The sequence below is a fragment of the Lissotriton vulgaris genome, chromosome 3_1 (genome assembly GCF_964263255.1).
Source record: "Lissotriton vulgaris chromosome 3_1, aLisVul1.2, whole genome shotgun sequence".
Taxonomy (NCBI): domain Eukaryota; kingdom Metazoa; phylum Chordata; class Amphibia; order Caudata; family Salamandridae; genus Lissotriton; species Lissotriton vulgaris.
The window spans coordinates 1,353,551,235-1,353,578,808 of NC_141689.1; the positions used below are offsets into that span (position 1 = coordinate 1,353,551,235).

At 44.5% G+C, this 27,574-nt stretch overlaps 1 protein-coding gene across 1 annotated transcript in view; it reads left to right on the forward strand.

Moving 5' to 3' along the window:
• DNAH6 (dynein axonemal heavy chain 6) overlaps positions 1–27,574 on the forward strand; it is a 2,460,712-nt gene that overhangs the window by 624,711 nt on the left and 1,808,427 nt on the right. The window contains exons 17-19 of the mRNA XM_086961829.1: positions 8,314–8,427; positions 9,701–9,844; positions 25,851–26,063. Of these exons, the coding sequence (XP_086817955.1) occupies positions 8,314–8,427; positions 9,701–9,844; positions 25,851–26,063 (471 nt within the window). The remainder of the gene's footprint in view (positions 1–8,313; positions 8,428–9,700; positions 9,845–25,850; positions 26,064–27,574) is intronic.

Below are 27,574 nucleotides of genomic sequence, written 5' to 3' on the forward strand. Positions count from 1 at the left end.
AAAAATGGCTGTTGAAATTTCTCATACCCTTGGTAATAAAGAATATCAGTAGCAGTAGCTCATCTACTTTACTGACCTGCAGGATTGGTAATGGGAGGCAAATCATTTCAGTGAACCTGTATGCATCAGTGCATTAGCCAGATTCCTTCTCTTAGGAAAATGGATCACAACCTGATAGATTAAAACCACCAGCTATAAGTACCATGTGTCTAGGTTCCACAAGGGAATTATTATTCAGGAGCTGAGAGGATTTTAAAACATCTTTAATGTACAATCAATTTTTCATATAGGTTTTTGGTTGGGTATACATTATGTAGACACATGTTATAGTATTCTATTTCAAATCGCAGAGCATGGCAGTCAGATATAGGTGTTTGGCAGTTACATAGCCACTACATACACATTTTGGTAGCCAAATTAGTAAATCCTTAGAATGGCGCTCAATAATGTTTTTAGACAATGGGCCCCACTCACAACACATTGTGATACATTATAACTTATTGGAATTCACAGATACTCCCAGGAATACTCATAAAAAGATGCACTAGGCGCAGTTTTCCGTGCATATTTTAGTGAAAGTTATGTGTTATTCCCAGCAGGATTCTGTTCCTGCTATGCAGAGTTCTCCATAATAGAGTATTCAACACATGGGGAGTAGGATCCCCCCCCCCCCCCCACACAGATAGAAACCACTTCCCCTTAGCTCTGAGATGTGCTCCCCTTCCCATCCTGGAAGATAATTTACACCAGCCCGTAGTCAGACTAAATCTCTGACCCTTTCCAAGGTGGAAAGGGAAGTAGAGGAGTTTCTGAATTCTGACAAACAGCCATGTTTGTGGGCGTTTACAAGATCCAGTCATACCACCCTTTGGAATGCCAGATTTTCCCCACTTGATCTGCACTTGTGGTGGAGGTCGCCGCACACTTAAGTGGCCTTATGCGTGCCAGATATTCCTGGGTGAATTGTTAGCAGGTGTAAGTAAGGTAAATTTGGTCATTCAAATATGTTTATTAGTGAATTTACTTTTGGGAATAGACCCCGTTCTTTTACATCTTCTTTTATCTGTGTCAATAGTGCCCATTGTTTAAATTTTCTCTCCTGACTTACGCGTTAGTTTTATTTTTATGTCCTCTTCTTAAATTCATTTATTGAACACTCATTTCCTAATTAGCTTTTAATCATAAAGACTGCACTATTTTACAAGTTCCCAATTTCACCAAACTATCAGCTAGATTCATGAAGCCAAATTGCGATCGCAATAGCTGCAAAAAAGCAACTGCGATCGCAATTTGATGAAAAGGAATTCAAGACCACAAATTGCGAAATCGCTAATATTTTTTGCGAAATCGGAATTAAATTCGCAGAATCCTGGAAGAAGCCCATTAGCGATTCTGTAATTGCGAGAAACCATTGATTCTGCGAATAAAACTGCGAAATCGCAAATAAATCGCAATCGCAATTCATGAAAAATCGCTAATTGTGAAAAACCTAAAAATCGCATTTTGCGACGCGCAATTTAAGGAGAACCCAAACCAGGTGGTAACCAGTAAGGAAAAAAAAAATATTTGAAAAAACGTTTCCTAATTAGCAACAGGTGCAGGCCTGACCAAACACACATAAGGAGATGCAGCTGCAGCATCAGGACTCTCACAATGCCAGGACTCTACATGGTGGTCAGGCGGTGAAGGCTACAGCGAGCAGCACGGAACAGACGTAGGATCCAGGAGCGGATATTCCGCCAGCGGGTCACCCTTCTGGGCCAAACCAGAGAGCAAATATACGCAAAGTACCGCCTGAGTGGGCCAATGATCATCAAGCTAATCCAGGACCTAGACCCCCTGATGCAGCACCCAACAAGGCGGACCAATGCAGTGCCCACACATGTCCAGGTATTGTGCAGCCTGCACCTTCTGGCCTCCGGAAGCTTTCAGGGGATAGTTGCAGTTGCAGGGGAGATATCCCAGCCCACCATGTCCCGCTGCCTAAGGAGTTTCCTAGATGCAATGCTGACCCAGCTACACCACCACATCTCATTCCCCACCAGCCAACAGGACTTGGATGAGACCAAGCATCAATTTTACAATGTTGCTCAATTTCCACATGTGATAGGATGCATTGACTGTACCCACATCCACATCTGCCCACCAGCACAAACGGAATACATGTACCGCAACCGCAAGTCCTATCACTCCCTCAACATCCAGATGGTGTGCAATGCTAAGACATACATCACGGACATAGTGGCACAGTACCCGGGTAGCACATATGACTCCTTCATATTCCGGCACAGCGGCCTCCACAGACGACTGACCAGGGGAGACTTTGGTGAAGTACACCTACTCGGTAAGTACACTTGCCCCACAATCTGACACTGTGATGATGTAGCTGCGCAGCACAGGCACTCACCCTCTGCTCCTCTCATTCAGGTGACAATGGCTACGCTCTCCATGAGTACCTCCTCACCCCATACCTCAACCCTGCAACACCACAGCAAGGGCGTTACAATGTAGCACACACACATACGCACAAGAAATTGCATTGAAAGGACATTTGGCCTTCTGAAGAGCAGATTCCGCATACTTCACAAGACTGGTGGGGCCATCAAATACGAGCCTGAGGTCTGCTGCCGCATTGTGGCTGTGTGTGCAATACTACACAACATTGCTACCAAGCGCCGGATACCTGTAGAGATATCTGGCAGTGAGTCGGAAGGGGACCACCGCCCACCTGCACATGCGCGCCATGCACGCGGTGAAAATCCTGCTGAAGGACACAGACGGCGCAGCCAAATCACAATGAACTGTTTCCAGTGCACCCACTCCCCTCACCCAACACTTCACTCATGCATGACAATGGAAATAATGACATGAGTCTGATGTACTATTATTGAATAAATATTATTGTTGGTTGCACAATAATATGGCATTATTTCAAACAGTAACATATGAGCAGTATTGCGCCATACTGCTTAATATTTTGTAGTGCACATGCTTATGTCAGCAGCATGTCCCTGCCCTATGTACATAAATGTCATTGGCACCTCCGGCGCGAAGCTCACAGTCGCCTCTCGAGCTCTTCCTCCGGCAGAGCACATGATGCCGCACTGGGCCTGCTGCTGCGGTGTGGAACAATGACCTGTGACGAAGACAGGCTGCTGTGACTCGATGTCCCCTCGCTTGTGTCATCCCCTCCTGCGTGGCGAAACAAAAGGGGATGATGGACGGGGCGTTTGAGCAAATCAAACACTCACCCCCAGTCAACTGATCTGGGTTTAATCCATCACCATTCTTTAGCTCACTCAGCCACCCCAGTTCAGACATGGCCATATGCAATCATTGCAACATTTCTGTTAGTGCCACCCCTTCTGTGACACCTACCTGGTGACGTTTCTAGCACACACCTCTAATTCACGCCTAGTCCACGCCTTCTGATTACGTACTAGTAAACACGTGGATACTGTTATCTTGTCTTCTCTCAGCTGTTACGCCTACTATACTGTTTTCTATGACATGAATTAAGTATATAAGCTATGTACTGTCAATAAAATGTAGCGCGCGCTCTCTATCCCTTCTTCCACCCCTGTGGTGGGAAGAACATGATATATTGGTCCTGACCATTCCTTTTGAAGGAATAAAACCCCTAAGAACTCTAACACCACGGACTCTGTTTCTTTCTTTCCGATTTGAGTTATTATTGATTAAGTACTTACCTGCATAGAAATTAAGACGGTAAATTATATATTTACATCATTTTAGACTAAATGAAATTGTTGTATCTAGACCAGAAAACATTGAGAGCAAGGAGAAGAGGACGTGAATCTGGATGTAGAAGAGGAAGGGGGAGAGGCCAGATGACAACAAGAGGAAACAACGAAAAATCAGAAGAAGCTCTGGAAAAAACAAAAGGCTACCATCTACGCCATCGACATAGAATAAGCAGAAAAAATGGAACCCTATTTGATCATAAATCTATCAAAACATGTTCTAACAAAAGCAGAGCAAAGCCTCTTAAGTAAAGCGGTACAAAAGGGGGTGATGATGGACGGAGCATCCGAATCAATCAAACACTCACACCCAGTCAAAAGATCTGGGTTTAATCCATCACAGTTCTTTAGCCCACTCTGCCACCCCAGTTCAGACATGGCTATATGCAAATCAGTCTGACCCTGTGCCTCATGGGAACAGTCCAGCCCGAACTGCCAATCCATGTCTTCCCTGGACCGGAAACAAGCTTCCGAGGACCGGTTTCTGGCATTCCAGCCGTCTTCAGCCCGGCTTGCTTGAATCCAGTGGCAAAGTGAGCAAGGGACTCATGTCTGAGCATACCCTGCCACACTTATGGCGGCCAAAAGCGGTACAAAAGGGGATGGTGATGGACGGAGCATCCGAATCAATCAAACACTCACACCCAGTCAAAAGATCTGGGTTTAATCCATCACCGTTCTTTAGCCCACTCTGCCACCCCAGTTCAGACATGGCTTTATGCAAATCAGTCTGACCCTGTGCCTCATGGGAACAGTCCAGCCCGAACTGCCAAGCCATGTCTTCCCTGGACCGGAAACAAGCATCCTGGGACCGGTTTCGGATTCATAATCCTCATCAGCCAGGCTATCTTGAATCCAGTGGCCAAGTAAGCAAGGGACTCATGTCTGAGCATACCCTGCCAATTTAGGGCGAACAAAGCGAAACAAAAGGGGATGATGGACGGAGGGTTTGAGCAAATCAAACACTCACCCCCAGTCAACTGATCTGGGTTTAATCCATCACCATTCTTTAGCTCACTCAGCCACCCCAGTTCAGACATGGCCATATGCAAATCAGTCTGACCCTGTGCCTCATGGGAACAGTCCAGCCCGAACTGCCAAGCCATGTCTTCCCTGGACCGGAAACAAGCATCCTGGGACCGGTTTTGGATTCATAATCCTCATCAGCCAGGCTATCTTGAATCCAGTGGCCAAGTGAGCAAGGGACTCACGTCTGAGCATACCCTGCCAACTTAGGGCCAACAAAGCGAAACAAAAGGGGATGATGGACGGAGCGTTTGAGCAAATCAAACACTCACCCCCAGTTAACTGATCTGGGTTTAATCCATCACCATTCTTTAGCTCACTCAGCCACCCCAGTTCAGACATGGCCATATGCAAATCAGTCTGACCCTGTGCCTCATGGGAACAGTCCAGCCCGAACTGCCAAGCCATGTCTTCCCTGGACCGGAAACACGCATCCTGGGACCGGTTTCGGATTCATAATCCTCATCAGCCATGCTATCTTGAATCCAGTGGCCAAGTAAGCAAGGGACTCATGTCTGAGCATACCCTGCCAATTTAGGGCGAACAAAGCGAAACAAAAGGGGATGATTGACGGAGCGTTTGAGCAAATCAAACACTCACCCCCAGTCAACTGATCTGCGTTTAATCCATCACCATTCTTTAGCTCACTCAGCCACCCCAGTTCAGACATGGCCATATGCAAATCAGTCTGACCCTGTGCCTCATGGGAACAGTCCAGCCCGAACTGCCAAGCCATGTCTTCCCTGGACCGGAACCAAGCATCCTGGGACCGGTTTCGGATTCATAATCCTCATCAGCCAGGCTACAGTTGGCTGCAGAGCCTGGACAGCAGTGGTTACCTGCTCGAGTGCCCGTGCCACGTCCTGACAGCATTGTACCATCTGTAGTTGCATTGCCAGAGATCTACGGGACAGCTGGGAGGTGGCGTTTCCAATGACGTAATTTGAATGCGTGTACGCCGAGAGGCGTGTGAGGAGTTGGCGGTGGCGGCGGCGGGTGAGGGTACGCTGGCTGACCATGGCCGCAGTGTTTGCCTCCGTGGCTGTGGTCATTCGGTCCATGCTGTCGGACATATTGGCAACATTCCTGCCTGTGTTGTGCAGCTGCAGGTGTATAGCAGCTAGGTGTTGTGCCTGTAATTGGTGCACACGCAGCATGCAGCGCTCTATTGAGAGCCCTGGAACACGCACAGGCATCCCCCTCCTGCCGGTGCGTGGTGTACACTGGCGCCGCTCCCTGGCATGCCTGCTGGCCTGGGTGGCCACAGTGGGTGTGCGTTGTGTCGCTGGTCTTGCAGCACCTGATGTTGACAGTGCCACTGGCATGGGTCTTGCAGCTGGCAATGGTGGTGTGCCTGATGTAGCTGGCGTTGCAGGTGGTGGTACGCATGCTGGCAATGGTGCTTGGCCAGATGGAGCTGCTTGTTTGGATGTTTCTTCCTCACCCTCAGGCTCCTCTTGTGTATCATCAATCTGCATCCCCTCACTGTCGCTGCTGGTGTTATCTGTGCCACCTGTGATGGAAAGTGGACGTTGATTAATTATATGTATGTTTGACATTTGAGGTTGATACATGCATGCTGGCTACCATTCCCTGACTGGCTGTTGCATTGCGTACATTAGGACATGTCTGGCTGCATGGGACATTTTGTTCATTGTGGTCAGACTACATGTCCCACAATGCAATAGGGATGTTCTGATGTGCATGGGCTGCATGACTGGGGTTTATTATGAGCGGCTATAGGGTCATGGCCATTGTTAGGGGACAGGGTCGCATTCGCATGGCACTTACCTTGGCTGTCTTGGGTGGGTCGAAGTGAGTCCAGACGGGTTACCCCCACACATGCCTCAGGCTGCAATGTGTCCTCAACACGATCCTCCAATGGGGTGTTGGGAGGGACTGTAGGCTCTCCCCCTCCAGTTGCAAGGCTCTCACCCAGCCTCTCAGCCACCCTCTCCTTGGCACGACCTCGGAGGTCGTACCACCTCTTTTTGAGGTCGTCAATGGATCTCTGTGTGACTCCAACAGAGTTCACTTTGGCGCGGATGCGCAGCCACAGTCGCCGTTTCTCGGCCTCAGGCACCCTCCTGGAGTCCTTGCCAATAGTTTGTCGTGGTCTTTACAGACTCCATCGATGAGATGCTCCAGCTCCTGTTCGGAGAACTTGATTTTGCGCTTTCTCCCTGTGTCACTGGGCCCTGCTGCTCCTTCCTGTGACATGGCTGCAGTCTGCAGTGTCCAAAAGCAATAACTGGAGGTGGTTGGAGTGGAGCTCTGAGTAGTGCTGCTTCCAATTCTGCCTCAGTGTTCTCAATGAGGGAGGGAACTGCCTGCTTCCTGGTTGTGATGTCATCTCTGTGCTCGAAATGCGACTTCCCGTTTTTGCAATCTCGCTATCAGCGAAATCGCAATTTGCGGTCTCGCTAATAGCGAGATCGCAATTTCAACACGGAAATTGACCGATTTAGCGATTTTTCTGCGATTTCAGAATAATCGCTATCGGCTTTTGCGGCTGAATGTGATTCGCTAAATTTACTCGCAGATTTACATGAATCCCATAATGCAATTCTAAATTGCGATTCAGTATTAATCGCAATTTGGAATTCGCATAATTTGGTTTTCATGAATCTGGCAGTATATGTTCTTCTTGATGGTGTTGTTTTCTTTGCCATAACATGTATTACCTTTTTTAATTAGCCTAACCAGTTAAAATATAGTGACAAAAGAATCAGTGAACTAAATGTATTTGTGAGATGGTGTTTCTGGTAAGATAGAGCTGTCTACCGTTTCACTGGTAAGCAACAGCCTGCCAATCAGAGAAACAGTATGGTTTGTGTGGTTAAAAAAGGATAAATGACGGGGATGTTGTTTTTAACATTGGGCTATTTTGGAGAAATTAAAATGATTATTGACCTGCTGAAAATGCCAGAAAAGCGAAACCTTCAAATACACAAATAAACTTTTTCCTCTATGTAATTAAATCAAGTTTCTCATTCTTTATTATGGGTTTTGGAGGGGTAATCCATTATTTATTTATTTATTTGATGTTTTAAGTAGCACCACGTTTACATTTTTTACAGCCGCTCAGCATCGCTGAGGTAAAATAATGACTGCTGCTATAAAGTATGATGTATAAAGAGTCCAAATTGATTTGAGGCATAGACACCAGTCAGTGTTCCTAATTCATAAAAGGAATGTGGATATCTATTTGAAATTGCATGGAAACGTAGTGCCTGAATTAGAGTTTAATAGACGGGTACTCTGTCACAAACATGACCAATATCCCGTCTGGACCTCTGTTTTGAAATAACTTAATTCTCACTACAGCCTGATTTTGTGATTCATGGACTGCCATTTGTCAACTTAGGTGCTCAAAAACTTGCGATTTGCGTCAAAAGAGATAACGTTTCATCTGTGGACCATGTTATATTCCAATTTTCTGGTATTTATTCATGTTTGTTCCTCCTAACTTCATCTTTAATTCAAAAGTAGATTGTCTGATTTTTTGAATATGTCTTTAAAGGTGGAGGTTTCAAGGTTTGATGAGTTAGAAGAAGTCAGCGCAGAGCTGAAGCTCAAGCAGCTTCTTTGGGATTCTTTACAAGAATGGTCTGTTCTTCAAGAGGATTGGATGAAGGTACAACACATGTCTAAAGTCCAGCACTTTTTAAATATTTGGCATGTAAAAAATGTTACAAGACAGAGGACTCGGTCCAATCAATTTTACAATATTTAAAATGTTAAATGAATGGAAATTGCTCAAATATTCCTTTACAAAATGTTTTTGAAATGTGCTGCATTCTTGCTTTCTGAGATATCCAATCGAAAATCTGAAAGTTTAATAATTTCTTTGTAGGTATAAAACAAACCTACAACTAAAGAGATAGGAGCAGACCAAACAGATCTTACAATGTCTTACTGTCTTGGTTTTAAACCACAATGCAGAAAGGTTCCGCATTAAAGTTAAATAATGCTATTTTATCTCAGTCTAAAAAAAGAAGCCTGACATCTATATGTAGCACATTTCACCAAGCACATTATGGAGATTTTTTAGATGTTTATTATATTTTACTATTGTGAATTACAGTTGTATTCTGTTGCAAACTTTAATATATGCGGTGCTAGATGTACAAGATATGTTGCAAAAAGCACCAACGATTGGTGACCAATTTTTTATGTTATGATGCAATCTATGTACTAGTATGTCACATTGCCAAAATATCCAGGTGCAGGAGGTCGCAGAATGATCTACCTAATGAATATCAATTAGTCAACCCATTATTTGTGCCCTCTAGGATTGGCTACACACACAGTACCACCATCCCGTGTGGGCATTTCCAGTTTGCTGCATTCCCAGTGATATTTTGTTTAACACAGCACATGTTCCTTATTGGAACTGTTCCTTAAAGGAACTGGTGCTACATTAAGAAAAGAGCTTCGAAAGCATCAAGGATTAGCAGGCATTCCTCTGGGCCATTGCTATTCATCTGAGGTTGCCAACAGGATTCACAAAGAAGAAACTGACCTAAAGGGACAACTTCCCTTTTTTGAAACAGTTACCACATACTTTGAGGTGTCAGTTATTGATCAGTGGTTTGCGACACCATTGAGAAATTCCACACTGAATCACAATTAGAAGATAATGACCCTTTCATGCCCACTCCTAACGTCGATTGGGTATTAGTTGGTAAACTCATTTTCTGAGTTAGAAACATTTTTCTGGCATTGAAAATGTATTTTGTACATTGCAGGGTTTACGCCCACAAAATGTTTTTGTATATCTGGCCCCTAAAAAAGTTCAGTGAGGCTAAACTAGGTTAACCAGACTGTGTTTATAACCTTTGATCATGCAGCAGTTATTTCAGATTTGTTTAATGTGCATCATTAATTGTGTCTGTTGATTCCTACAGTCTCAATTTGATATTTTGGATCCAGAACTTCTAAATGTTCAAGTAACTAAATATGCTAAATTTGTGAGCCAGCTGGAGAAGGGTTTGCCTACAAATAATGTTTTACCGCAACTCAAACAGAAGGTTGACGCGATGAAAGGAAAGGTAATATATATTTCATGAACCTTGTTTGTATTCTTTTCCTGCAACCCTTCTTTTATAGCCATTTAAATGATTGATCATGTAGTTTATTAAGTTAGATTAGTTGAAATGAAAATTTGTGTAGCGCTGCAAATGCCCGAAAGCATCTTAGCGCTGGTGTCTTCCATTAAAGAGCTTCTAAATACTAAACAAAGCCATAAACGTTACAAAGAAGAAGAAAAAAGCCACATTTTTAGATGCTTTCTGAAAATTAACAAATTAGATTGGAATCTTAGCAGAACGGCATTTGATTCCACAACAAAGATGCAGCATGAACAAAACTCCTGCCACCCCAAGAGGTTTTAAAGATCTGAGGAGCATGTGTAGGTAATTTTCATTTTGCGATTCTCAAATTGCGATTTTTAGGGAATCGCAATTAGAGAATCGCAAAACGAAATGTAGGTAGGATTAGCAAATTTTATGCGAATCCCACTTATTCCTTATTTGTGAATCGCAAATTGCAATTCGCAAATAAGGAATACCTTCTCATTCATTCCTATGGGCCAGAAGGCCCATAGGAATGAGTGGGAAGACTTTCTCAATTTGCGATTCTCAATTAGAGAACCGCAAATTGAGAATGCAATTTCAGTGTTGTAAGGGTGTCAATAGGATACCCTTTTACACCCCTGAAATTTACATGTGTGCACATGTGGCCCACATACATGCCCTAAGGACATGTATGTGGGCCACATGTACCCTCCCCCACTCCCCCAAGCGCCTTGAGACCCTCTGGGTGAGTAGTGCGCTATACAAATCTCTGAACTTGAACTTGAACTTATGTGACCCACATGGCACTTTCAAAAATGCCAAAAAGTGCATTTTTCAAAGAAATCGCAAAATACCACCAACCTGAAGTTGGTGGTATTTTGCGATTCCTTAAGCCAAAAGTCGCACAACTTGGGTGCTTCCTACATTGCATTTAAGGAATCTCAATTTGCGATTCCTTAAATGCAATAGCAAAAAAAGAATCGCAAATTTTCCGATTCCTTATTTTGCACGTGGGTTTTTGTGTGCTACATTTCAGCATTTGCGAGCGCAATTAGGCTTCCTACATATGGCCCCTAGTAACCTGAATAGTCTTGGTTGTTGTTAAGAAATATTGTGGTACCCTTGGAAGGGTACCCCAACATTTCTTTCTTCAGGTACTCTGGACCTATTCAATTCAGGGCCTTGTGTGCAGTACTAAATGCTTTAAAAGCCACTCTGTTTTTTATAGGAAAACAATGAAGCTCCTCCAGCCCCTTGGAAGGTGATTCATATTTTCTGAATTTTTTTTTTGAAGAAGGACTGCTGCAAACTGCAGCCTCTGAAGTTTCGTTAGTAAACCTTGTTGCATACCCAGATAGATATACAGCCTTGCAGTAATCCATCCATGATAACACTAAGGCGACAACCACTGTTGTCTGAAGGTTAGGTGACATGAAAGGTAAACCTTTTTTGTAGTATCTTTTAAATAAAAAAACGGAAGATGAGCTGATTCGTCTGGTCTGTGAACTTGAGTGTAAAGTCAAAAACTACTCCTAAGGTTTTTACTTTAGTGCCTGGAGTTGGTAAATAAACAAGCGTGGACGGCCATTAAGAGGAGTTCCAGAATGACAAATCTGATCCAAAGAGGAGCACCTCCGTCTTAGTAGAGTTCAGTTTTAGGCACTGGCTGTTGGTCCAGTTAACAATCGCTCTCATACCGTTATTAAACCTGAGGGCATCCTTCTCAATATTGTTCAAAATAGAAACATGTTTCCCCGTCATCCGCATAAGATATTGTTTTAAAGCCAAAAGATCTGATCAATTTGGCTAGCGGAGTCACATAAATATTGGACCCCACACAGCAAGGAGAAGGAGCTGGAGGTAAAGTTTCTGAAAGAGACTAGCTACACTCTGTTGCGAAGAAAAGAAACTAGGAGATTGAGGGCTACACCTTCAATACCAATCTCCACTACATGCTGTTTCAGGACCCTATAGCTGACCCTTATCAAAGGCTGCAGATAGGTCCCCAAAGACCTGCACAGTCTTTTTACCACTATCCATGATAGAACGGATTTCCTCAGTGGCCAACAATGTAGCTTCAGTGCTGTTGGACTTCCTAAAGCTGTTCCATCTAGAATGTTATTCTGTAGGAGAAATTTCTAGAGTTCAGGTGTCTCTCTAGAAATTTAGCTGGTATGTAGTGGTTTAAATGAAGATGTTCTTTCTTTTAGCACACACAATAAGTATTTGAGTATTTACTTCCAGTGTATTTATTACTTACTTTTTTATTTTGCAAAATGTAAGCCTTTTAATAAGAAATGATACATGTGCCAACACAACTACAGTACAAACGTCCATTGCATTTTTGGTAGAGAAGATAGATTTTATATGTAGTACCAAAATACTGGGTAAACAAAGAGTTAATAATATATAGATTAGACAACAAAGAATATATACATGTTTACATATTTACATGACAAGAAAATGGGAAAGCATCTGAGTGGACAAATGAGTTGAGAATAGTTATTTGCAATCACTGTCAAGCATAAGTAGGTCGCCTTGAATGCACTTTTAAAAACAGGAATAGAGGTGATGGGGCTCAGTTCCACAGGGAGTTTACTCTAGTAACATACTCTGAGTAGATTGAATGAGTGAAATTGTGATGCAGAACAAGAAAGTGTGTGGTAGTAAAGGTTTGCTCTAATGGAACGTCCACAACTCCCAGTTTGAATGATTCACTATTGATGGTGGACTAAAGTCCCACAACAATACCCTTTGACCCACCCCATGGAATTTGGCTGTGTGGCTGTGGCACTTAGTATATACAAGCATTGTCTGAAAAGATGAGGGGAAGTTTTTCTAAAAAGATGCAGCTGTAGACCAAGCATTGTCTGATTATTGTTGGCAGCCTCAAATCTCATAGGCCCTCATAATGACGAAGGCCTGACAAAATGTGAAGAAACCTTCATGATGCAATCTTTAGAAGATCAGCCTGTCGAGATCCTTTACCAAGTTTTCCTCATAGCTGTTTTTCTTTTGAATGAACACACGTCAGAGACTAGGTCAACGGTGGTTGAACACTTTCAAATGAATATGACAGAACCTCTCACAAAAAATCTGGAATTTTGAACGAAAATTTGTTTTTAAGCCTGAGACACTTACAGACTCATTTGAAAGTGGTTTGATGCTTTTCAATTGATGCACTTTCTCTTAAGTTATTTCCTAAAGAGTTCTCAGAATGACAGTCCTGCAAAGTTTTTGCCCCTCTGCAGTTTATGTCAATGTGCAGCTCACATTGTGTCTCAGACACAGCACCTGGAGCCAACTACACAAAGCTTCAAGACTGTTACCTGTGTCTGCTTCCCGAAGCCTGTTGTGTAGAGTCTGTAAAACTTAATTTCCTTGTGGATAGAGGGAGTCTTGCACCAAAGCTCGTAGGCATTTCTCTATAGGGCTTCTTAGTACTGTACTCAACACTTAGCAGTTCTTAAAACACAAGTGTTACACTGTTTATGAGGACAAAATCATTGAATACGAGGACCAAATCATTGAATATGTGCTGTATCTCACACTTATTCAGGCGAACAGGTTATGTATAATCAGCTCTCTGTCTATGCCTCTACATTTGAAGTACACACATTGAAATGTTCATGTTGATTGGTTTCAGTGGAAGAAACACAGGCTGTTGAAGTGAAAACTAGAAGAATATTAAGGTGCGAAGAGCATCTCTCTACCGTGAACGGACCCTAAATGAGTTGGTTCCAGGGCTAGGGCGCTTTAAACCAACACAGAGCTCAAGTAATCGTAAGATGAGTATCGGCTGCTTCCCTGAACGCAAATGATGATGAATTTGGAATGTGTGTTCGGCTGTGATCTTTAAAGCATTCCTGCTTCGGAACATAAAGGAATGCACAAAATGGCGGATCGAGAGTGCCCCCGAACCAGACCTCCGAGCGCGCTGGTATGCTGCTAAAGTTCTGGGATTGCGACTGTATGGATAGATATGGTCCTTGTCTGCAGCGGGGTACTGACAACGTGAAATCGAATCCTTTGCGGAAGCGGAGCTTTTTCTCATGAACGCTGCCTGACTTTAAAATGGCGGTTCAGGTGCTCTGTGAATATCAAATCTCATGCACGCCTGCAACTGCATAGCGTATCTTTTCTTCTTTTTTTGAAGTTAGCTTCTCGGAACCCCATCTGGGTTCCAGTTTTTATTGGGTTGTCGTTACTGCGTCCTTTATATATGGGTTGCCGAGACTTGGTTGATGCCTGGAACTGTGATGGTGGCGCTTATTATCATGCGCTGATAGTTATTCCGATGGAACTATGCAATGCAAGGAAAAGGGGTCACGAGAACCCTGCTGAGCATCCTAGATGCAAGCAATGTGAGGATCCTAAAGACTGTGTTTCTTAGTCTGTTTTTGCGGTTGTCCGTTTGACTGACCACAACATGCTTTCTTTCATCATGGCCGCTCGGAGCTGAGGCTCCGTGTCGACCCTTCCCCTCGGCTTCCCGAGCAGGCATCCCACCGCGCCTTTTTCACACCTAGAACGGCGATCTTGCTGCCAGAATGCAGGCAGATCACTGGAAGATCCCTGCCACCTTTATCCGATCTGGCATTGTGGAGAATTGAACCTTGATGTTTTCGGAGTGATCTTGCCCAGTGCCAGGGCATCTGCACCCGTGAGGCCGCGCGCCTCCGTTTCGTCCACCTAATAAACTCCCCCTCCCCGGGGCCACATCTTAAGCTGGGGACCACTCACTTCGGCCACTAGCAGCAGGAAGGCCGCGGCACCGAGAGTGATCACTGTGCCGTACAGTGATGAGAGCTCCGCCTGATCCGAACATGACAGCCGTCTCTCTCCCTTGTTGCCACCACGTGACAATACTCTCCTCCATAAGAGACTAGCACACCCTGACCCTGGCCTCTAGCTGCTCCATTGTTCTTCAATCTCCTCCCCTCAAACAACAGATAATATTGGGGATGGCTGAATGTAACGCTAAAGTCAATTGTCCCCTGCCTGACCCCAAGATGGCTGCCATAGTGGTCCGCTCCACGTTGTTTTACTTCCCTGGAACAGTAATTGGACATAAACTAGACCTTGAACCTATCCCCTAACCTGCTAACACATCAGTACTTGGAACCTGTGGAACTTACCCCAGACTGTGGAGACCAAGCGATTTGGCTGATGCCTGGTGGAGCTACCTGATAGCTAAAGAGGAGATTGGTTGTGGACTCCCCCTCTGCTGTCACCTACCCAGCCGGACTTTGGGCAGATTTTCCCTCGTCTCTACGTCCTATCTTCCTCCTACCCCTTTACCCTATCCCCTTACCCTTCCTTGCTCTATTCACCTTGTACCCTATGTTCTTTAAATGCTTTTCTTGATACTTATGTAACTTTTAACTGATGTAAATTGCAACATTATTGTTCCCCATGTAAAGCGCTCTGATTCCTTCGGGTCTAGCCAGCGCTATATAATAACTCAGTAATTAAATATGTTTCCATTCAGTACTCTTTCTCTCTTTGTCTACTTCCCTAGCTCCTATACCCTCTCCCCTGAATCTCTCCCCTTGCTTGCTACTCTGCCTAGACCCCTGTCCTTTGTGCCCTTTGACTTAGCACTCCTTCTCCCCTTGTTGGGGAAGGATCCAATATGTATACTCTGAAGTCTCAATGAAACCGGTGAGAGAGTCCATTGCTCCAAGGGAGCCACTCACAGCTGAGGTATGGTATGGCACCCCTTGCCAAAGCACTCCCTCTCCCCTTTTTGGGGAAGGATCCAGTATGTAGGCCTTGGAGTCTCAGAGACCCCTCTGAGAGAATCCACTGCATAAAGGGAGCCTCTTGCAACAGAGATAGGAAAGTGATACCACTTCCCCGGGGATCACTGCTTACTGGACTTTGGACGTTGCTTTGACTCGTCTACCAGTTTGTGTCCCCATCGCCCCATTACCCTCCCCCTTCCATGCTGTGTCTCTCACCCTCCCCTCCTATTTCCCGCCTTCATTATCTGTCTACTTCCCCTGCTCCTACCCCCTCTCCCCCTGAATCTCTCCCCTTGCCTGCTCTTCCCCTTACCTATTTGTGCTTATTGTTTATCTCCACCTTACAAGTAACTATGTTGCCATGCTCTAATAACTTTGTAACCTTTGTAACAATGTCACCTGTAACTATGATCTGATACTCCTGTAAAGCGCTCTGATACCTCCGGGTCTAGCCAGCGCTATATAAAACCTTTAAAAAAAATACTTGCACCTAGACACCTTGTGGAAATCAAGCACACAAACCTTTTTTTACCTTTTTTGTTCTCCCCTTCACTTGCCCCCTTTTTTTTGCGAGAGGTTATATAGAGGAGATCAGGCATATAAGCAATATGCATACCTGAAGAAAAAACAAAGAAGAAGATAAACAACACAGAGAACCATAGTCCACCCCATTTAAAAAATCCACACCAAAAGACACAAACAAGACCTTATAGTTTGTTCCCATTATATTTCACTGAGCCCTGCATATCCAGACCCTTTCTCACAGGGACTGCAGATATTCTTTAGCAGGCATTTCTGCAGTAAGAAATGGTGTTAGCTCCTTAAAGATAACTTTCAGCTTAGCTGGATTCAGCAGATAGGCCTGTGCACCTTTGCCTTGAAATGGGGTGATAAGTTGCCGTAATTGCCATCTTTTCTCGACAGTCAGGGGGCAGTAGTCAGGGCGCACAAAAAATTCCATCCCCTTCCTCGATTTCTTCTGGTAGGGGAATGCTAATTCATATACCGCCTCTCGGGCCAGAAAGTTGTTGATTGATATTAAAGTGGCCCTGGGTCTGGAGGTGTTTTGTCTAGGGCTCACATGATGTGTGAAGTGGAATCTGTGTGCTCTCTGGATCTCCCGGTTCCAATCCCATTGCAAAAGGCCCGGAAAAGCCTCAGTAAAGAGCTTGATGAGGAAATGTCAAGCATCTAGTCCCTCTGAGCACTCTGGAATGTCCAAGACTAGTAGATTGTTGCGGCCTAGACGATTTTCAAGGTCTGTCAATTTCCAGAGAGTATCATCCTTTGATGTGCGCATTGTGTCTGTGATTACCTTCCGTGCCGCTAGTTCGTCCTCCAGATTAGAGTTGCGCATTTCTGCCTCGTTAAATATTTCAGCAAACTCAGTGCAGGATTTGGCTATCCTGCGCACCGAGTTCTGGAGTTTTCGACAGGCCCCTTGAGTGCGTTGACTTTCAATGCGCGTCTCCTCTCTATGGGCCATTATACTCTGATATATGACCGCTAGTGAAATGTCCTCAACCTTCTCTTAGGTCTTTTCACTGTATTGCATTCCAGTGGCCACTCCATTAGCACTAGACTAAGCTAAGAAGGAGTAATCCCATTGCATAGCCTCGTATTTTCAGTGATTTTGGAGCTTGTACCCGATCCGCCTCTCTTCCGCACAGTTTTTGGGCTGCTATCCAGTGTGCCTGGCGAGTCTGTCCCGCAATCATCCTGATAAAAGTTACTAAGACCGTTATGGCTACTGTTAGGGGAACCCCTCTTGTGTTTTAGATGTGTTACGTGGGAGGTTGATTCGAGCTCTTTTTCGGAACCATCTGAGGGGTCGGAAAGGGAAAAAAATCCCCAGATTCGATCTCTTTTGTCTCATTTTGACTAATTCTATTATCCTTACCCCTTACAATGTCCTGATTTAGGGCTTGATGTGCCTGCACAGTCATTGTGTCGCCTATATCTAGTAGATTTTCACCAGGAGCCTCTGCTGTGTTTCGTTTCATGTCACTATCTTCAAAATTAGTAACTTTCCCTTTTTTATTAAAGTCCTCTTCCCCCTCATTCAGGCTGCCATATGTATCAGGTTTACCCCCTGTTAGATCATCCTTCTGTAACTGATCTTCTGTGAGCCCCAAACCGGTATTCAAACTTTCCCTCTGTTTACTATACTGTCCCGTACCCTCACTGGGGTTTGAATGCACAGAGGGGAGTTGTTTCTCAGGTTTCACTTTCAAAAATAAAGATGGCACAGTTTTCTTATAGCTTGCCTCCAATCGCGTGGTATCCTTCCCCCCCCCCCCGGACATCGGGTCATTATGCTTGCTATCTCATACGGGTGGCTGCAGAGCTGTGGGTGCTCCAACCAGATCTGGTCTGTATACAAGATACCCATATACCATGGGGGCAAAAGAAAACTATTGGCTGAACTGGGATTGTCAACTTTGATATGTACACAGCAATCCACAAGAACCCAGAGGGTCGCGATATTGGCAAAAATTTCTATACAGGGGACAGGAAGAGCACTGGGGGATAAACAGGGACGATGGGTATAATGTTACTGGTCGATGCAGACATATATGTATCTCTCAGGATTACGGCTCATCATGGACCTTTGGTATTGAATATTCATGCACTTAATACAGGTATTAAGGCCAGATCATTCTCATTTGATAGGAAGCTCTTGCTTGACGAAGCACATGATGCGCACCTGAAAGAGTGGATTAGGCAATTTCTAGCTATCAAGCATAGCTCTGCTGCGGCTGGCTTTGTATGGGATGCCCTAAAGGCAGGGTTTAGGGGGAAACTCTCAGCTTTGGGTTACACAAACAGAAACAGTTAAAGTTGGTAACTCAAGAGCTGTACGCAAAACTTGTAATGGCTGAAGAAAACCTTATGTTGGGGATAAGTGCACAGGGTGATATTGCCTCACTTCAAACAGAAGTTGCACGGTGTAAAGCTAAAATCAATCTCCTTTGGAGTAAGGAAATAGCCATTACGCACACGCTGAATAAAGAACAGAGCTACGAGTATGGGGAAGCTGCAGGGCGCTGCTTGGCGCAAAGGTTTCGGGCAAGAGAAGCAGTACAGAGAATTGTGGCCATGACTGACTCCCAAGGTAACTCGGTGGAAACTCTGACTGGGATCCTTAATGTTTTCCATGATTTTTGTAAAGAGCTGTATAACGGAGATAGTTATGACGGATCGACAAGTGAAGCCCTATTACAAAATATTAATATTGGAACTTAGAGCCCCCAAGATATAGATTGGCTAGAGTCAACCATAACTATGAAAGAGTTGGAGGCAGCGATTACAAGCTTAGCTAGTGATAAAGTGGCGGGCCCGACAAATTCCCTAAGAAGTTTATAAAGCCTTCTTTGAAGTTTTGAAAGTGGATATGTTGCTCACTTTCCAACAAGCTCAGACAGGCGTAGACCCCGCGTCATGGGATGAGGCAAATATAACTGTCTATAAAAAAAAAGATAAGCCACCCAATCTGCCTGGCTCTTACCGACCCATATCGCTGTTAAATTGCGATGGCAAAATGTATGACAAAATCCTGGCGACCTGATTGGCAGAAGTGATTACCCCTCTAGTATCAATGCGGTAACTTGGGTTTGTTCCCGAGTGGGGTACAGTCAATCACATTAATAGGGTAATAACTCTTTTAGATGCAGCTAACACCAAGGTCAGCAAATTTGGATTGATTTTATTAGATGCTGAAAACCGATCGGGTCGCATGGGATTTTTTATGGGCAATTTTACGACGACTGGGATTTCGAGAAGGCTTTATTAAAGCTATTCTGATGGATACTTCTACCTGTGGATTCCTCACCTTTTGAATACCCCCTACGCCAGCATTCCGCTGGAAATTCTTTCCTAGCTCTAAGGAAATTCTTTCCTTTCTCTCCACGTCGACGAGGACGTCACAAAAGGCAGGCTCTGCCCGCGGCACCGCATGACGTCATCGGAGCCACAAAAGGACGTCGTCGGCGTGCTGACGTCAGTTCCCTTTTTTCTGCGCCATTCACGCTTAATGGTTTTTCTAGGGGCTCGCCATTTTCTACTAAGAAGTGGCTACTTCTAGGAACACAGAGAGTGTGCCGGGCATATGTCGATCACGGACCCGCATGGTGACTGCGTCTGGTGTTTATCTTCGTACCATGATTCGAAGAATGTCGAAGCTGCAGGAAAATGAATCCCAAGGCTATTAAGGAGCGTGAAGCTAAGCTGTTCATGGCCAAAGCCAAAAAGGAGAAGAGAGGTCAAAAGAGGGCGAAGTCTTCATCTTCCCATACTTCGAAGTTGAAGAAACATAAGAAGTCTAAAAGAAGACATGGCTCTCAACACCGTTCTTCGAAGGCCAGGGCTTTGAAGTCGAGGTCGTGGACTCCGGCTGAGTGACCTCGAAGGAAGGACTTTGTTTCTCCATCTCCTCAGGTGACGCCGGTTCCATCTCCGGTTCCGGGGTCGCCAGCTTCAAAAGGTTCTTCGCAGCTTGAAGATTCACTGGCTCCAGCGATGTCTCCGGTGCCTAGAGAGTCCTCTCCAGGCCGGGTGGCTTCCCCAGCTCCGCAACCTCCAGTTCGACCTCAGGCGACTCCACTTCAGGAAGGTACGGATCCATATCCTGCGTTTGCTGCTCCTGGGTCAGATTCTTTGCATTTTCTTAAGGCGATGTTTGCCATGTTTGCCAGGGCCTTTGCTCCATCCGGTGCGCCTTCGGGCCCTGTGGGTCCTTTGACCTTTAACCTGGGTGTTCCTCAATTCTATCCTCAGGCACCCTTTATGCCATTCTTGCCGTCGACTCCGGCTGGGCATTTCCCGGCGCCGAGGTCCTCCATTCCGGTTCCTCAGACTGCTTCGGCTGCTGAGTCGGCACCGCCTCGAGTTTGATCGACATTGAGGTTCGAAGCTGAGGCTCCTCCGTTGATGTCATTGATGTCTTCACCGGCGCCGCGTGTGGCGCCGCCCACGCCGGTTCCTAAACAACTATCCAGGAGAGAGATGCAGAGGCTCCTTGAAGAGGAGGAATACGCCTAGAATCAGGAAGAAGGAGAGATTGTGGATTCTATGGATGCGTTTGATGGCCTTCATGAGGCTAGTGGCTTGGATTCTTCTCCTGAGTATAATCTCCCATCTGCCAATGCTGGGGTTGTGCATGACATTTCTCCTTATCATGTGGTCATAAGAAAAGTGGCTGATTGGCTTGGTCTACAGCTTCCCTCTGCGGAGGTGAAATTTAATATTCTTACAGAGGTTCTTAATACTTCTTCTTCAACATCTGAACCATTGCTTCCCTTTACGGATGCTTTGACGGAGCCAATTCTGGAGGTGTGGCAGAATCCTTTATCTGCTCCTGCAGTTTCTCGTTCTATCTCCAGAAGGTGCAGCCCCCTCCTGGGGATCCGGCTTTTTTATCATCTCATCCTACGCTGGAAAGTTTGGTTGTACAAGCTTCTTGTTTGAAGCAATCTTCTGGTTCTTTCCCTACCATTCTTGGTGATAGGGATTCTAAGAAAATGAAGCAGGCAGCAAAGAAGGTTTTTTCTTCTGCTAGTATGTCTCTTAAATCCACTAATGCAACCTGTCTTCTTGGGGGGTATATACATGCTTTGATGGACTCAGTCATGCAGCTAACTCTGAAGTTGCCTGAGGAGGATCGGGCTAATTTCTTGGAAGTCCTTTCTGATTCGCAGGCTGCTGCTTGTCAAGTAATTCAATCAGGCCTGGACACTGCCAACTCTGTGGCTTGTTTGATGGGGTCTTCTTTGGCTGCAAGGAGACAGGCATAGCTTTAGTCGTCTGGTTTTTCATCTGATGTTCAGGCGACTTTGCTGGATTTGCCCTTTGATGGATCAAAACTCTTTGGATCAAAGGTGGACTCCACCTTAGAGCATTTTAAGGACAGCAGGGCTACTGCAAGGTCTCTGGGTCTTCAGGTGCAGTCCAAAGGTTACAGCTACAAGTGGTATCGTGGATTTGGGAGATCTGCTTCCTTTCATGGCCGTCAACAGTCTCAACAGAGCCAGCAACAGCAGAATCCCTTGTAGAAGTTGTACTGGGGTAAGAATAAAAGAGGCCTCAGGGGAGCAGCTCGACAACAATCCTCCTCCTCTTCCTCTACCTCCCTTCCCGCCACCATTGGTACTTCAGGAAAGCAGTTCTAGATCCCCCATCTTAGAACATGTTGGTCCGGTTGGAGGTCGGGTGTCCTACTTTCTACAAGATTGGAGACTGATCACGTCCGATCGTTGGGTCTTGAATCTTGTAGAGAATGAGTACGCCCTTCCTTTTTTGAAGTTTCCTCCTCCTTACCCTCCTCGTCAGGGTTGGTGCTCAGAGGACCACTTGCTGCTTTTACAGCAGGAGGTTCTTACCTTGCTACAGAAAGGTGCGATAGAGGTGGTTCCAGAGCAGGGGAGGGGTCAGGCATGCTACTCCCGGTACTTCCTGATCCCCAAAAAGGACGATCGCTTAAGACCAATATTGGACCTCAGGACTTTGAACCTTTACCTCAGACAGGAGGACAAAATGTTGACCATGGCTTAGGTTCTTCTTGCGCTGCAACAGGAAGACTAGATGGTGTCCATCGATCTACAGAATGCGTATTTTCATCTTCCTATCCTGAAATCGCATCCGAAGTATTCAGGGTAGGGTTGCAACATTATCAGTTTGCGGTTCTTCCGTTCGGTCTTACTTCCGCACCTCGAGTCTTTACAAAGGTGATGGCAGTGGTTCCAGGGGTTCCTGTTTTCCCCTACCTAGATGACTGGCTACTCAAAGCGGAGTCTCCAGAGTTGGTTTTGCGCCACTTGCAGGTAACAACTCATCTGTTGTTCAAATTGGGTGTCTCGATAAAGGTACCCAAATCTCACCTGGTGCCTTTTCAGGGCAGCCTGTTCATAGGGGCAATACTGGACACTTATATGTGTCGAGCTTTCCCTCCTCAGCAGAGGATTCTCGACATTCAGGAAATGATTCCTTTATTTCACGATGGAGTGGTTGTTCCAGTCCTGAAGGTTCTTCGCCTGCTTGGTCTGTTTGCTTCCTGCATTCTTCTGATCAACCATGCACGGATGGTTGACCAGCAGGCCGATCATGAGTGGTGGCTTCATCCAGAGGTGGTCCGTCGCATCTTTCAGATGTGGGGGTCTCCTCGGTTGGACCTGTTTGCCTCTCAAGAGAACGCGCACTGCCCGTTGTTCTGCAATCTCCAGTTTCCAATGCAGGGAGCGCTGGGGGACGCGTTTCAATTGGTTCGGAGCTCGCAACTCCTTTACTCGTTTCCTCCTATACCCTTGATTCCTCGGGCTGTGAAGAAGATTCGCCAAGACCGGGCTCAAGTTATATTTATCGGCCCGGATTGGCCAAGAAGGGTGTGGTACACAGATCTTCTTCACCTCTCATTGCACCCTCCGCTCCGTCTCCCTCTCAGGGCAGACCTCCCCTTGCAGTCTCAGGGGCTGGTTCTACACCCCCACCTCCAGAGCCTGCACCTTCATGGCTGCAGATTGAATGGGGAAACCTGAGTTCCTTCTCTCTCCCACCAGATATAGTGGATGTTATTTTATCGTCCAGGCGACACTCCACTAAGTCTGTTTACTCTTCCAGATTGTCCAGATTAGTTAAGTGGTGCGGAGAGAGAGACATTGACCCTCTGAAGGCCTGTTTGTCTAATATTCTGGAGTTTTCACTTTCTTTGGCACAGCAAGGTTGTGCTGTAGCTACTGTTAAGGGCTATTTGTCAGCTTTGTTGGCCTTTCTATGTTTGCTGGACCAGCCCTCTTTATTTAAGTCCTGCATGAGCAGTTGGAATCTGCAGTAAGATTGGGTCCAAAGATGAATGCACATCGCACTTTCGGCTAGAGAGAGGGATATGCCAAGGCTGTATCTTAGCACCCATGCTTTTCATTGTCTATATTATCAGTTGGTCCAATATCTAGGGGCAAAATACAAGGCTGCCCCTAGGGTGGGCAATAGGAGGGGTGCTAGCCCTGTTATATACAGACAACACTGTATTTATATTACGTACTGACAATAGTTTACAGCTTTTAATTGAGAGCTTTTATGATTTTATGAGAGGCTTAGGAATGAAAATTAATTCTTTGAAATCCTACACTATAGTGCCAACAATTGTGAAATCCCAAAACTACATGATTAGACGCCAGCAGATTAGTAGGATGGATGGTTGTTTCTATTTAGGCATCCGGATAGATGCAAAATAAAATGTGAAACGTTAATTAGGGCGCAGGTCCAATCTTGTAACAAAGTAGCATATGGCATTGACGCTTTTACAAGAAGGGTGGAACGTCCACATATCAAATCTATATTGGCTCTATATAAAGCCAAGTGTGTTCCCATAGTTTCTTTTGGCACAGAGATTTTGGGCTATAAACCTTGCCACCCCGTGTTGGTGTCAGAGAACACATTTCTCGCAAGGGTATTGAGGTCACCGCAGTTGGTACCCACATAATTCATCAATTAAGAACTGGGTGTGGGCTTCATTTCAGATTTTATTCAAATCCGACCTGTTCTATTATGGTTCTCTTTATGGTTAAAAAAGATCTCTAATTAAATAGAACTATCCTGAAACACTGCGGTTGAAACACAGCCATTTAATTCCATGGATTCCGTACGTCAAAGATATTCCAAATGTCCTAGGCAGACCTGAGTTGTTCTCTTGCCCGAAGACAATTCTGAAATCTGGCGTGAGCTGGGTTAAAGAGACATATCAGCAGTATCCACTTGAAGGAAGGATATTAAGGTCTCTGTCTAAAACAGCCTCTCTCTCTTATGCCACAGTTAAACTTTATAGTGAGTGTGAAAGGTATCTTACACTTGACATGCCGGTTTTCCACCGGTGCCTTTTATCGTATTTTCCCCTAAACGTGTTTTCCCAGCTGCTAGTCGGATGGCACACATAGCCTCAGAACCTGTTCATGTTTCTGTAATTTACACTTGACATGTTGTTTTTATTTGCCCCATTTTTAAAAATCTTAGTTTTAAATAAATGGGGGCAGATTTACAAGCCCCTTACTCCAGATTTGCGCCGCTGTTGCACCATGCTGCGGGGTATTTACAACGTGACGCATCTTAGGAGATGCGTCACGTTGTAAACCCCTGCACCATATGTGGACGTGCCAGCACAGGGGGGGGGGGCCTTCGGGCACAGGAACGCCTTCTAAAAGTGGGTGAGTGAAATCTACGAGATTTCACTCAGTCACTTTTAGGGCCATGCTGCGTCAACCCTGCGCCTGCTTGAAGCAGGCGAAAGATTGACCCAGCATGTTGGGACTAGGGCACCCCCGAGCCTTGCTGGAACTGCGTCGCGCTTGCGATGCAACTCCAGCAATGCGCCGCATTTCCACCGGGGATGTGTCACGCATCTGCCCACAGAGCGCCACGGTGCACCACATTGTAAATGCGGTGCATCAGTGGTGGCGCACGGGTGGGCAGATGCATCGCAACTCTTCTGGCGCATTTCTGCTGATTAGCAGAGATGCGCCAGAATTCGTAAATCTGCCTGATGGTTCCTTTACAGCAACCACTGCGATTCACACAAGGAAAGCTGTGGCTTTACTTTATCTACAATTTTTAGAGAGTCTAACAGTATGTGTTTATATCTCATGGTTTTTAGCGGGTCTTTTTCATTCCTCCTGTTGGTTAGACATTATTGATCTGTGTTGTTTTTAATGACTAGTGGATGTGCTTTTATGATTTATTATGATGAATTGAATAAAATGATTTGATCTTGACTAACTCCATTAATTTTAGCCTAGGGGTTGCAATTAATGAATTTCGAACGTGTCTTTCACCTGTCCAGCTGAACTACAATCCCTTCTTCCTATCATCTATACAGATCCCTTTTCTCACTCGGTTAAGTCCTGTGAATTAGTGTTTCCTTATTTAGGAGCAAAGTAGTATTTCCTTCTACGCCCACCCTCATAGTTTTAAATTACCACTTTTCAACTCTTTCTTTGATTAGGGCTGACGTGTGAGTAACTTGTAGGTTTGCAGCTGTCAGGGGATACTGTGTAGATATAAGGCAGGGCAAAATGTGGCATATTCTAAACAATATGCCTAGTCCTACTATTGAGTTGACTTCAGAGAAGCTTTACAGATAATGGTAATTGTATTTGCTTCTTATTAAAATTCATCTATAAAGTTCATTCTTCCAAATATATCTATGCGTTATTGCTGAGTTAGCAACATTTTGTTCTTTGTTTTTTTTTTAGATTGGAGTCATTACAGACTTACGAAATCCTTTTCTAAAACCAAGGCACTGGGTTGTGTTGGAACAAACAGTGAATGCTACGTTAGTGGATACTGAAAATCCACTGTCTTTAACTGCACTAATTGAACTAGGAGTGTTTGAATTTGGTCAACAGATCCAAGATGTTTCAGGACAAGCTTCTGGAGAAGCTTCATTAGAGACAATTCTGAAAAAGGTATGTTATCGAAATGATATAAATAACAATGATTCAAGCTTCAAATGTCAGACAGGGAAGTGTTTCAGCTACGAACCTGGGTGAAATGAAAGACACACTTTATTTTGAGTGTTAGATACAATATAAGTACAGATTAAACAGTGTTTCTGACTGTGTTATTAGCAAAAAGCTTTTAAAGCCTTTAACGTAACTGAAGGTGATGGTTTGGGACAGTTGGGATGAAATGAGGGCATATCTAAGTCTTAACCACTATCCCTCATCTGGACTCAATACCCATCCCTTTGCAGGCTACCTGCGTAAGGTGAATTCATGATTACATCAACAAAATATGAATATAAGTGCAATCAAAGCAGCTGTTTTGCTCCATGAAAAATTAAACCCCCTTTAAAGAGTTTACTCGGAATTTGTTTTAAGAGTTGATACATCTTTTGGCGTGTAATCACTCAAAGATGTAATACATATTTGTCAATCCAGTGACTCTTTATATACAATTTTGTGTGTGTTTTTCCCAAATCTAAATGTAGCAGTGTTTCATTAATTTGTAATTAGAAGATGTATTCTTTAGTACAAAATAATTGTAAAGCAGTGTAGATAAATAAAAGATCTCAGTGGCAACTGTGCCATGCATTATTGGAACAATTGAGATGGTTAAAAATAGCAGACTGAAAAAACATCTCTCCATAAACCTTAACACTTGAATGAAAATAGTGCTAATCTCAGACACACAGAATTTTTCAGAGATATTAGGTGTGAGTTCAAAACATCAAGACAAGTCAATATTTTACACACAATAAAACATTTACCTAATTTGATGAAAATTCTCTGTGAACCTACTCATTTCAACCATAACCGTATTGACATACTCCTACACCCATCTCACACATTATTATTTCCTATAGATTGTTCAACTGCTGCGCAAAAAAGGATTTGACGCCAACAGGTAAGATGTTAGAAGCTACCCTATGAGATCAGACACACGTAATAATGAACCCACCTCCAACAAAATCCATTACAGAACGCAAGGAATACACCAGCTGCCTCAAACCGGCTGAATATCTCTAAAGTCCTAATAGTGTGAAGTAGTAAAACAAATACAATAACATGTTAACACATAAACCTACTGAGTGACTATTAGTCAGGTTTAAGACCCATAAAAAGAATTATATGTTTGTAGATCTCAGATATGACCATGACATTCTTCTAAAAAAGACAAAAAACTTGCAGATGTGGCTAGTGTGTCTGTAACTGCCCTGCAACTGATCCACACCTTCGGACACATTAGGTTATCCGAGGAAATCACTACTCGTAGATCTCACTATTCAACCATAGTTAACAATATTCATCTTTCTCAGACTGAAACAATCTAACAACAACACCTACAATTCCAGAAGAACAGTGATAAAACCCAGATCTGTCTGTGAACTGGAGACCATCTTATTATTACAGATTCTCTATACCATATATCGCTAGAAGAAGAAAAGCTGCATCTGTTGTAGGCTGGAAGAAGAGAG